The sequence below is a fragment of the Lepidothrix coronata genome, unplaced genomic scaffold (assembly GCF_001604755.1).
Source record: "Lepidothrix coronata isolate B3197 unplaced genomic scaffold, Lepidothrix_coronata-1.0 Scaffold15, whole genome shotgun sequence".
Taxonomy (NCBI): domain Eukaryota; kingdom Metazoa; phylum Chordata; class Aves; order Passeriformes; family Pipridae; genus Lepidothrix; species Lepidothrix coronata.
The window spans coordinates 4,844,490-4,857,487 of NW_016690195.1; the positions used below are offsets into that span (position 1 = coordinate 4,844,490).

General features: G+C 36.5%; 1 protein-coding gene across 1 annotated transcript in view; it reads right to left on the minus strand.

Moving 5' to 3' along the window:
• Positions 1 to 12,998, minus strand: part of ANGPT1 (angiopoietin 1) — a 169,458-nt gene that overhangs the window by 62,127 nt on the left and 94,333 nt on the right. The window contains exons 5-6 of the mRNA XM_017806333.1: positions 5,195 to 5,322; positions 416 to 517 (exon numbers count right to left, since the gene is read on the minus strand). Of these exons, the coding sequence (XP_017661822.1) occupies positions 416 to 517; positions 5,195 to 5,322 (230 nt within the window). The remainder of the gene's footprint in view (positions 1 to 415; positions 518 to 5,194; positions 5,323 to 12,998) is intronic.

The window sequence follows — 12,998 nt, forward strand, 5'->3', positions numbered from 1 at the left end:
TTGGGATAAACCCCAGTAAGAATTTTCATTCCTACCTGAGGTACTCCAAGTTCTGAAGGAGTTCCCCTTAGCTGAAAACATCCAAACATTAGAAACATCGTCACATGCCCATTACCACTTAACGTCACAGCAAGTCAAAACTTCAGAGAGACAGATGGCTGCATTCTGGCCTCACCTCATCTTTTATATCTCAGTTTCTGATCTCAAGGAAACTCTAAGTCATGGGAAATAACACTCCACTAATTGAGTAAAAAGCATTTTCAAAAGTAACAGACATGAAAAAAGGTAGCTCATAAAAACTGCAGGACCACACCACATCACTATGAGCAGAACTATCTACCTAAGACAACAGGAAGTAGTATTTGAAATCTGACATTGTATGAATTGCACAGCTATTGCACATTTTTCACCTTACCATTTTGTATTCTTTCCAGCTTTTCTGAAAATCCACACTCCCATCTTCTCGATGTTGTATGACTGTCCATCCTCCTCCTGCAATTTCCATATTGCAAAAGACCTATGCAGTAAATAAATAAATAAATGAATAAATTGAACCCCCCCCAAACAACCAATAAAACAAGCTTATGTTTGAACCCTGTCCTTTCAGCACATTACCCAAGAACATCTCCCCATCCTTCCCCTCTACATCTTCAGCTTTCCCTTTCCCATTAATTCTATGTTCCTTTTCTATTTTCTCTGCAGTGCCCCTGAAACCACTCTCTTGCTCTTAACAAATGAGTAATTCTTTCAGTGTTAATAATGTTCTCTATAGCTTTTAGCAGAGTGTCATTTGGTCTAAGAAAGAATCTTCAGAATTCCTATAGAAAAAACTCATCCAAGGAGTCTGGAATGTAGCACAGATGAGGTTATTTTGTTTTGGTTTGAATTGTAATATTACCTACAGTTCCAGGCAGTGTCCCAAAATGGGACAGTTGATCTCAGATTAAGATGCCTTACAACTGACAGAGAACATAGACAGAAACAGGCTCAAGACAAGTTCACAAGTTAAGATCTACACAAATTCGAGGTTACTATCCAATTCAATTAAAAACCAATTTATCTTGCAGTTGACTAGAGAACCATATTCTACCCTCAGGAAAAATCATTCAAATATCTCCTACTAATAAGCACTGTCATAGTAACACTATGCAAGTGCTTTTGTTTTAATTTGCACCAGGCATGCCAAATGAAGTCCTTGTGAAGGTACAGGAAGGAAATAGAACACTGAACAGTCCAAACATGTGAATTTGACTTAGAGTAACCACAAGAAACCTCACAACTTTCTAGACAAACATTGTGGCCCTATTCCTTCTTCAGGGAAGACACTGTGAGTCAAAACATTTATCTACAGAATTTAATTTCTTTAGTTTGATTTACAGTGAGAATTTCTAAATTATGGATTTACTATATTTATAAGCCACTGCAAGCTCCCAGGAATCCACTGCCAATTTTTAAAGCATTAAATCCTCAACTGTATTAAGACTATTCATTTTAAAGGTGCACATAAATTATGGGGTTTCGTACTAAAATATAATAAAATACCTATAAAAAGACTTTGATGTTTTCTGAATAATATATCAAATGGAAAGTGAAAACTACACAGTGAAAGAAAGGTTTGCCAGGAGCACATTTTTCACTATCACTGTGTGGTCTGGCACTTTCCACAGTGGTAGACAGAAACACCTGCTGTATTAACGGGAGTTCCAAGCTGATTATTGATGTTCACTGTGCATAGCTCTAGGCTTGTCTGTCCCAGACAAGGTCAAGGCACTCAGCCATTTAAACACCATTTAACATGTTCCAATACTTAACCTTCTATTAGAAAAGAAAAGGATAAAGAAAAGTGACTTTGAATTTGCATGTATATCTAGAATCTGAGTTTATAATTAATAAAATAACCTGATTCAGATTGAAAGACCATCCAAAATATTGCACTCCTGCCCTTCCTTAAATGCATGGACAAAATTTCTCAAACTCCTAAAAGGCAAATATATGATTTTTTCTACTTATTTTAGCTTTACGAACTAAATTATTAAAAACTTTATAATAATCATTCAGAGATAAGCTCAATTTTAAAGAGAGTAAACAGAAGGCAGAGAATTACCACAAATTTCATTTTAAGTAAATGCACACTAAGGCGTTACAAGTCTACATTGTTGTCATGGAGCAACAATCTCAAGACCAGCCATCTGAGATTCAGGGAATGCATTTCTGTTACACAAAAACTGAGTCTGATGGTAACGATGCCAGCATGCCAGTTTCCACAGTATAAGGGCCTAGCATACTTTTAATGGGTTAAAATTCTCTCAGGTATGCTTGGAGAGACCATTGACACCAACTTGGTAGGAAGCCCACAAGCAGAAAGTAGAGGGGGAGGAGTCAAAGGCCGCATTCATGGCAACAGTGGCTGTTGCATTTGCAGAGTCATAAAGACTCAGAATATATAGACCTCACTAGCAATTGATAACATTTTCAGTGCAGTGCACCCAGAAGTTGGTAAAAGTCATGCTTGTGAGAGCATTAGAGGAGACAGTGAGAGAGTCAATACATTGATTGAAGGGGAGATGTGGAGATTCCATGTACAGTCAGAGCATCACCCCTGCCCTGCTTCTGCTCCCAAAGGTGACATGATTCCTTCCACTTCAAAATGGTGACAACCTCACTCCCACTGCTCCTGTGCTCATCATAAGCTTCTGCTTCCCCTGTAGCTGACCCCATCTTTGCAGGGGACTGAGAGGACTCTTCTTTCACTATTGCTCAGGGACAATCATTTGTCCACATTATCAGACATTGCACATACACACATCAAAGTAAACAAACTAATTAGTTTAATAGTTAGTTCTATATTTTTCTCTTTCCATATCAAAAAAATGAAATATTATTAAGATTCTTTTAAACAGAAATTAATCACTAATTTTTGATGCAGGGCTGGAAGACTAATGAACTAAATTAATGAACTGTTGAGTCTAGGAACATGAAACAATAATTGTAGTCTAAATTTTTAAGCATATAAAAATGAGATATATAAATGGTAGGGAGCTGTACGCATTAAGGATAGTTTTCTATGAATATATGAATGTAAAATCAACAAAACACTAGAACTGACAGTAACATTTTTATATATGACAAGGGTATTTTCTACTGAATATGAGGATTCTAGAAAGCATCCCTTAGGAAATATAAAATGAAATGAAGGTATATTTTTGTGACCTGATGTATAAAATTACTTTGAATGAGTTAGTTGCTGGTGGTTGTGAGTATTACAGAAGGTAACAATATATTAGGCCTCTTAAGACATGTCAGGTTTGTGCATTACATTGTGGTAATCCAGATAACTAATCTGGCTTTAAACAAGCAAGTATGTCTCCATGGAGTACCCATCAGGATATTAGAGCAATCTAACTGTGTCTGCATGGTGCTACCTCTGGGCTAATTAGTCCTGGCACAGTGCTGAGTTGATACAATTTTGAAGCTATCTCAGCCAGAGTCAGTTCAGCTATCTGCACAGCACTACCTTGGAGAATGTTAAAATGACCTTAACGTCTGAAAAAAACATCTGTTAAAGCAATCACACTTCTCACTTGACTAACATGAACATGCCTGGGATCAGCTCTTGCTGTGTTATCAGTAGGGCAAGACAGAAACAGGTGGTAGCAGAAATGCCCTCAATGCGCAGAGACACACACTCCCACATTTTCTTGCTAAAACAGGAACCATCCAGGAAAACATAATGCAATTTTATCAGCTGAGTTATGTTATCTGTATTGATTGATAGCAGTGTCTGTAAACAGGGATATACCACTGGGTGGCTTCCATTGTGTCACTGTCCTTCTATTGACAGTGAAGTGGGTTTAAGGTAAATATACCAGAAGCATCAGTGTCACAGTGCTTTCAGATAACCACTGGTTTTAATTGCAATTCAGCTTCTGAGCACGGTATACAAACTTCAGTAAGGCTAGGAAAAGCTACTGCCAATTGGTATATGCAATTTGGGCATAGATGTTACCTCTCTTTTCTGAGTGGAACAGCTTCTGCAGAATTGCTTTTTTTTTTTCTTATCCTGCTCAGTAACACTTAAAAGGATCTCTGTATTTTATGTCATGTCAATTATTTTTCCATTCATATTCACCAGAATTATATTGACCTTGGCCCATAGAACTCTCCGACTTTCCTTGGTAAACTATAGTATCTTGACATTTGCAGGTTTCCAAAGGCCTCCAATAATACCAAATTCAGTTTAGAAACAAGTTTTATGTATCTTAATATGATCATAAACTTACTATAAACAATAATATTGGTAATATTCGTTACAGTCTTTTTCTGTTTGCAGAGTCACCATTTTACTGCAGTAAGAATAAATTCACCAGGCAGAAGTGGTTCCCTCTCTCCTCTTTGGCCCACTTTATGGACACCACTATATTTCACTCTCCCAGGTAATCAGCCCTTAGCCTTGGTGGCTGCTCCCAATAGTACCTTGTCAGAGGGACAGCCAGCCTTCCTCTATGGATAACTTAGGCTTAGGTTATCCTCTCATGTTCCTAACTTCAACTGACTCAGGTACTGTAGCAACAAAAGCCTTCCAAGAAACTGGTCTCCTTTACAAATTAGTGTTTCATTTTCCTTGAAAAAACCCTCCCAAGGCTCTTTTTGGAGAAGAATGGGATTATAAATGCTTCATCATTTCAAGCAGTGCTAACACTCAGTACATTGTGCTCTTTACAGACAAAAACACTCTTTTCTGTTCCCTACAACAGAAGCAGGATTTTTGTAAATCCTTATCTTTAAAAACTATTCATTCTGCTATTTCTTTCCCTGTGCTACCAGATAATCCCCTCCCATCAGCTTCCTCATTATCACACTTTACAAATTGTCTTCTCAATTTTATCGCAGATTTATTTGCAGTCATAGCTCGATTCAACTGAGCTTGCCAAGTGGGAGGAAGCGAGTCAGCTACGAGTATATATGTTGGAACTTAGGAAGAATTCTCTGTCAGCAGGAAAGAAGAATGTCTGGAATAATACAGTTAATAATTTTCTCAGTCTATTGTATTTTTTTTTAAAGATTGAATATAACCCAAGTTATTTATACCAATACAATACTTTGCAGAATGAGAACTTCAATAAAGTCTTTAAATGCTCTTTTAAGTCCAGAGCAACATGATATTAACAAAGAAGAAAATAAACCAAGTCTTTACCTTTTTAGGATCTGACACATTGTTAATATAAATAGTGTAGACCCCAGTTTTGTTAAAACCAGATTGGTATACATCTGCACAGTCTCTGAAAGGCTTTTCTTCTTCCTTTTTTGCATTCTTTAGTAAAACTGCAAAACATAAAACATGATAATATAAGTTACAACAACAGTCTTAAGCATTTCTGTACCTAGGAAGTCCACTTTTGCACACTGTATTCTTTCTCTCCACAGTAATAATTGTATTGTGGTCCTTACAAAGTTTGTGCATTTGGTAAATTTTAGTAAAGAACTAGCAAGAAACTTTTGGTAGTAGAGTAGGCAACAGAAGTAAGTCATGATGTAAATAGCTAAACAGAGCATCGCGTCTACTGAGAGGTGAACACAGTCAGTTCCGAGTGCGAAGGTTTGTGCCCCTGCAGGTGCTGCCTCTGACTCAAGCTGTATGTGAGAAGTTGACAAAGAATGTCCCACAGGTGGCACAATGAGGTGGAAAACTTGTTCAGTGTTGTGATCTGACACACACCTAAGACAATGCAGACCCCGTAAGGAGAGAGCTTGCGCCCTTCACGAAGTAATGCCTTTTAGCAGCGTAGGAGGTTGTGGCAAGGCAGCTACTCACCTAAATTTATTTTTTGGAAGAGAATAATTTAATTATTTTCATACCTATGTACATAAAAGTTGCTAGATATAGTTAGTGGAAAAAAAGAAAAATCAGTGCTGCTTAAGTCAGATGTTTAAAGTCAAGATTTATAGAATTCGTTTTTGGCTCAGCACAGGAAAACAGATAATGGTAGAACATCAGTGTAGGTCCAGATCCTGTATATTGTAGGCAGACCACATATATGAGTCTGGGATGAGAAATCGGGAGTGTAAAATGTCAAGGATCCCAGTCTTGAACAACCAGAAGATTCCCTGTAGAAGGAGTAAAATCTGAGAGCATTCCTTCAGTTTCACAAACAAAAGTCGCATGACCCCACACAATGCTGAAGGATATGATTTCATTCCGAACATATACTTTAAGCACATCAGTATTCCCAAGGAAGTCCATCAGTCTGCTCAGATTCTTAAAGTTAAACATGTCTTTAAGCACTGTGCAGGGTTCAGGCCAGCACTTCATTAATCCTTAAAATAAGAAAAAAATATTTAATTCCTCCAGACACACTCATCGTCTGGTGACAGCCATATCTTTTTCACTTTTGGTTTGAAAGTGTGAATTATAGGTGAAAAAGGGACTACACCTTATTCACTCTCAATGAAGTGGCCTGTGCTGCAAAAGTGGTGTTTAATGACACTGATGTGCAACAAAGCAGTGGCCCTGTACAGCATGTGCTACTATCCAGGCCAGGTGGTGTGCAATAAGGCCAAGGGTTTGCAGTTTGATGTACTCTTTTCCCTTTGAATACCTCAAAGCAGTATTTTAAGATGGCAAATTCCTGCCAGATCAATTAGCATTAATATAATTTCACAGATGGGGAAACTGAGGAAAAGTAAGGTTAAACGCTTTGCCTCAGTCATTCTGTGAAAAGGTGAAAATAGAAAATAGTGAGAAATCCAATCCTGATAGTAAGACTGTATTTTTCTCTAGGTAGACATTTTACACACAAATTACATTATTCTTTGCCTTTTATGAGTATTATATTGTTCTTTTGAATTTTATTTTAGTAAACAAAAATCCCTTACTTCTCCTTTTCCTTTTATTTTTTGCATATTTATTATTTTTATTCAAGACCTTCAATACGAATAAAACTTGGTTCATATATTTGCATATGAACTTCAACTAGAAAATCAATGGCTTTGAAACTTGGCCATATTTTGAAAAGGTAGTGCTGGCAACACAGTAGATGACACTTTTCCCTGTGAGATGGCAGGGAGTGAGGTCCTCAGCAAGGTGTACATCAACAATGCACTCTCAAAGGTGCCATTTTTTAGAAAAGACATAGAACTGAGGTCTTTGCAATTTGTGTTAATTATAGACTTCATGGTACTTTCTGTAAGCAGATGGTGTTAGTATCAGTGGCCAAAGTCCAACCTGAATAATTACTTGGGGCTGGAGCCAAAGCCTAGAGGAGTTAAAGCAAAGCCCCTCATTGATTTCAGAGGGCTTTAGAATAGATCCACTCTTCCTGGCCTGAATTTCTCTAATGCTGTTGTTTCAACTGCAGACATTAGTCTCTCTTGTCTAAAGAATATATTTAGTTGTGCAGAGGCAGCATTCATTTCCTTCAGTCTTAAAGTACTTATATTTTATTAGCTGTATGTAGAGAGATTATCTTACCTCTATTTAACTGTTATACACACATTGAAAACCACTTGGAAATAACTACCTAAGAGTCAATCAAGGAAACTTGAATTTGGCTTGTTTTTAACTGAAAGTTAGACAAAAGAAATCATGAGTATATTCTAAAGTTCATATTATTAAAATTTCAAACAAGGTAACATTTTAATATCAGAGCAAATAGCTCTGAATATAGCTTTCTAAAGAGATGGATCTCTAGGAACCATCCTTAGAAATAAATTATTTCCTCCTGCTTAAAGACTGAAAAAATCACAATAAAAGTGGTGTTTGTGTAAGAGACAAAGGTGAAAATGACAGATAAATATCTTAGATACGCCCAGTTCTTCCCATCCTTCCTCTTAGTATCAGACAGCTGAAGTAGCTGAGATCACAGAGAGCAGATGTGTAATTTCCTAAAATTTAAGCAACACAATACCTGTTGTTTTTACACCAGCAGTTTTATTCAGGGAACCACTGTAGCCAGAAGATGGCTTTCCTTGGGTGCCTCTCATCCCTCTCTCAGGGGCTGGTGCTCCCAGTGGAAGAAAAGACCAGCTCCTTCACAAGGAGTTGCACTATTACAGATTGTGACACAGTTTATTAAGCATGACCAGCACAAAGTTTAGTTTTATTTAATACATCACACTGTAATTTGCAAGAACAGCCCAAAGTTGTCAGAAAATTAATACTCAGGAATGTTTCTGGTAATGTTCTTTTAGGATAAAAAATGTTTTCTCTAAGGTTTGCTGTTGTTTTTCTAACTTAATATTCCATACAATTTCCAAACCACTTTTACCTACTATAGCTCCAGACTGTTTTTTCTACAACATTACATAGACCTTGAATCCTTTATACATTAACTGAAGTCCCTGAATGATGTATTGGTTCACATATGGTAGATGTGTAAGTAAATTTCTGAAAAAGTAAGAAAGTTCAAATAAAGTTCTAAAACAAAATACGTAGCCATTACCTTTCTTTGTCAGCTTCAAGATCTTAATTGACTTTACACAAATTTCTAATGTTAGTTTAACTGTTTTCAAATACAATGCTTATGCCAGAGTTCTATGTACCTGAAGAAAAAGATAAGTCTATGTCAAGCAAAATAATATTATCATTTTTTAAACCTGAATGCTTAGCCAAAATTTGTAGCCTTTGAGGGCTTTTTTTATTGTCTTTCCTGGATGAATTAACTGGTGATGAAGTCATGGTCCTTTGAAGCAATGAAGTCTATGTGGAAAGTCCTGTTTTCTTGAAGAGAAGGAAAATTAACAAGAAAAATAATTTCTTTCATTGCATTTCCAAAAGACTTCTGGTCAATTTTTAGCCCAATAACTTTCTCCTTGGGCTACACTACCTGTGTTACTTCACTTAATGTGAATTGTTTCTTTCAGTTATCAGCCTTTCAGTTTTTTCTTTTCCTTAGTGCCCTGGATGATGACTGGAGTCCCTGCAGCACAGCAAGTACCATCCATAACTGCTCAGGCCCCATGGATGCACAGGGGGCCAAATCAATGAGGTCTCTGCTGACCCACAGGCTGTGAACTGCCAGGGCTGAGCAGCTGTTCTGCTGCACCTGCTGCGGGTCAGCACTGCAGGTTGTAGCCTCTGAAAAAGGCTTACCTGTTCTTGCAAGTGAGAGAGCTCAGATGTATAAGGCCTTTTCCCACATCAAGAGACAGGCAAATTTAGCTGGTTGTTAGCTATGTATGCCTCTGTGTAGGGTGAGACTATATCTGCTATAAATTGTACAATCAAGTCAATAGTGAATTAGTTTACTAGTTCCTAACATGTATCACAAATGATGTTTGCTTTTCTACCAAGGTTTAAAAAAATACAAGCTGACTGCTAAGAATAAATGGCTTCTGAAATATTTAGTAATCTAATGTTCTCTTCTATAAGTACAAATAGAAAACATACAATATCTATCTTTTTTCCTAGGTGTATGAAAATTATCTAATCTGATCTCAACTAAGAAAAAAAATAAAACAATAGACTTGATTTTTTTTTTTAAATTGAGATTTCTGGTTGTTTTTGAGAAAGTTCAGTGGTTATCTCATTGCTTTTGAAGTCTCCATCAGATATCTGGTGAATGTTTGTCTGTAAGCAATAAAGAATATTAAACTGCAGTTCTTGATGTTGACTGAATCAACAAAATCACCTTCATATTTACTAAATTATTTGTGATCTGAACTTCCATGTTTCTGAAATCAGTTGAGATTGAGTTAATCACCAGAGTATTATGTCCTTTAGTGATCCTGCCAGCAAATGAAAGGCAGTTGTTGGTTTTTCTGTGTGATAGTGACTTATTTGGACAGATACGCAGAGCTTTCTTTAGTGTCTTAGTGAATTATTATATTTTAATTGTTTTAATGTTTTATTTACATAAATCTAGTTTTCTTATAGAATTTAATAATCACTATACATACCAAAAGCCACTTAAAAAAATTCTTCATGCTTTTGAGGCAAGAAAGGAAAAGTCTTTCTCCATATCTTGTTGGCAAATATAATTGAATAAAATTTTAGCTACTCTATCAAAAGCATATGAGGTAAAAATTTATGTCTTGAGTTGAATGACTTATAAAAAATCAAAAAGGAGAAGATTGTAGATTGATGGTTTTTACCTACAGCTCTAACATTCCAGGATAGGGTCATTCAAGGACTACCAAATGGCAGTGTCTGTCTAGATCCAGACTGCAAATAAATTTTGCCTTGATCTTGTCATGGTTCCAGACACATGCTGGGGAATCCTACATTTCTGTAGGAGACCCTGTGTCTCTGACCTCTTTCCCAGCCATTTGGGTGCAGCTGCTGTGCACCAACAAAATTCCAGTTACGATCGCAAACAGCCCCTGGTTTTTGAAGAATCAAATCCAGAACAGTTTGCTAATGTTATCGAAAGGATGTCAGTCAAATACACCCAGTGAAGAGGCCTGGAACACTGCCCAAACATGTATATATGTTCCCAGATTTAGCATCAGGAAGCACAAACGGATCTGACAGATTATGAGTGAAGATTATTTTTGTTTTAAGGAGGAAAGATATGCAGACTTACAGTTTTTGTTGACTTACAGCCAGAGGTATAGTCTGTTTTTTCAGTGTCCTAGTCTTACATATACCAACCTCCACTTGAGAACAAACATTAAACTACAAACTAATAGCTGACTGTGACACCCAGCTATTCCCTCCAACAAGACAACTCCGTGACAACACTGTTGTGCTGCAAATGTCACAGAAATTACAGGGAATGGCAGAAACCTGAAGGCTGATTTCAAGTCAGCTATACTCTCCAGATAACTACAGTGATGCCAACAAACTGAAATGACAGCAGTATAAGAGTACATTTTTTGCTTTCCAAAAAGGACTTGAAAGCATGTTTTCTGGATTCAATTTTCTAGATTCAAGTACACATTACATACTATCTGTTTTCCCTCTCCAAAACATATTTCTGGATTATTAAAGCTACCACAATTACTCAATATAACCAATGTGAAAAATAATTAAAAAATTACAATCCACTGATATGTATGAAATTAAAAAAAAATTGAAGTTACTTATTATTGATAAAACATCAGGAACTTTTAACATCTAGCTAGTGAAGCAAGATTTTTGAATGTGAACTTATATGCATTTACTACCCAAATCTAAATAATTGTAAAGACAAGATACCACCACCGAATTCAAAACTTTCTCTAATGTCAACTTTATTTACTCCTGTACTAATGCTATGTTTTATTTTCATCTCCATAAAGTCTGAATATCACCTTTAGTAAAAAAAAAAAAAAGGACGGATATTAATTGGAAAGTTGCTTCTATATGTCTTGGAGTCTAGCAGTCTTCTCAGATATGTTGTTGTGCATGGTTGTGTACACACATTTCTTTACTAGAGAGGAAGTTTAGAACTGGGATTTGGACATGCATTTTCCTTCCAACAGAGTACGTATTCACCAAAATGCTTTTCAAACTAAAATTGCATTTTGAGATTGCTCTGAATATGACAAAAAGAGCTGGCCAATAGCAAATTGGAAAAGTTCATTTTGATATACCGGAATAAAATATTTCTCTTCTGGGAATTGTTGTTCCATAATCAAGTTTATAGATAATAAATTTTCAGCTTCCAGTTTATAAAACTGTATTGTTCCCAGATAAAGTAATGAGAGTAGCTATACCAGGATAAACTGCTGCTCCAGCCTCTCCAATGTCCCATCTCCAGCATCAGGACCATAGAAGCCATGGGGCTTCCTCACAGGACTTGATGTTTTAACCTAATCTGATTTTTTTATTCTTATGCCCTCATAATTACTTATTTTATCATTATTTTCTTTTCCTTTAGGCCTTTCCCTCCTCAGGAGGGCTCTAAGATTTTGCAAGAGTTTGACTAACACCTGGCCCAAAAAAGATTCTTCAGTAGGAACAGATGTCCAAGGCAGATGACTGGAGAACAGCATAAATGCAGGAAAGCATATCCAGGAATTTACAGCATAAGCACTTCCTCTGCCAGATGTAATATCTGCATATTCAGTAGGCTTAGAAAAAATTTTCTTCCATTAATTTTTCCAGTTGCGTTTTTGAAGCCACATTAATTTTAATCCTTCATTGTCCCATTCCAAGGAACTCCATACACATGCCATGTGGTGGACAATCTCCTACTGCTAGCTTTTAACCAGTGTTTCAACTGGTGACCCTTCATTCTTAGATGAAAGTAAGCAGCATCTACAATTTCTACTGCTTTCTCCTTCTATTATCATCTATACTGCCTGAAGTATCCCTCATATCCTTAATTAATGCTATTTCATATATTCAATCATCTGTCTTTGTAGCTTTTTTTTTGAGATGTGTGTTCCAATAATTTATACAGTGTTTGAATACAACATGAGTTATGTGATACAAATGTTTTTCTGATTTTCTCTGTTCTGTTAACAATTTATAAAATACTATTTTTCTTTTGACCATTAATAAGCAAGTAACACCTCCCATGTCTTTCACTTAAGATTTCCTTGGGAGCTTACCTTGAACATACATTGGTATTTTAAAAGCTAGGAGAAAATAAAACTTTAGAATTCCTTCCTCAGGCACATTCATTTGCTGAATGATTAGAATGGAAAATGGAAAATGCTGGCCTTCATTTAGACATTCAGACTATGAAAGTATAAGTATATATATATATATGTATACATGAACATTTTTGATGTCTAAGGGAGCACTCAGTCTTAACCCCAGACACAGTGCAATGACAGTGTCACTTGCAGGAGTGGTGCTGTTCTTGCTATATCTGTTGGCTGTAGACTGGTTCCATAGGCACAGAATGCATCAGTTAATAGGAGATCTGGCAGAAAGCATTTGGGTTTGGTAAAGGGGGGAAGCGGGGAGGAAAGCTTGGGAGTTTTGTTTGGTTGCTTGGTTGTTTTGTTTCTTTGTTTGTTATACAAGTTTATCATTCTGCTGGAGGAGCTCAACGATCTTGATTTACCCTGTGACCCTACAACCCCTGGACTGAATGGAGAAGTGGAAGGATATTGTTTCAAGGAGAAAT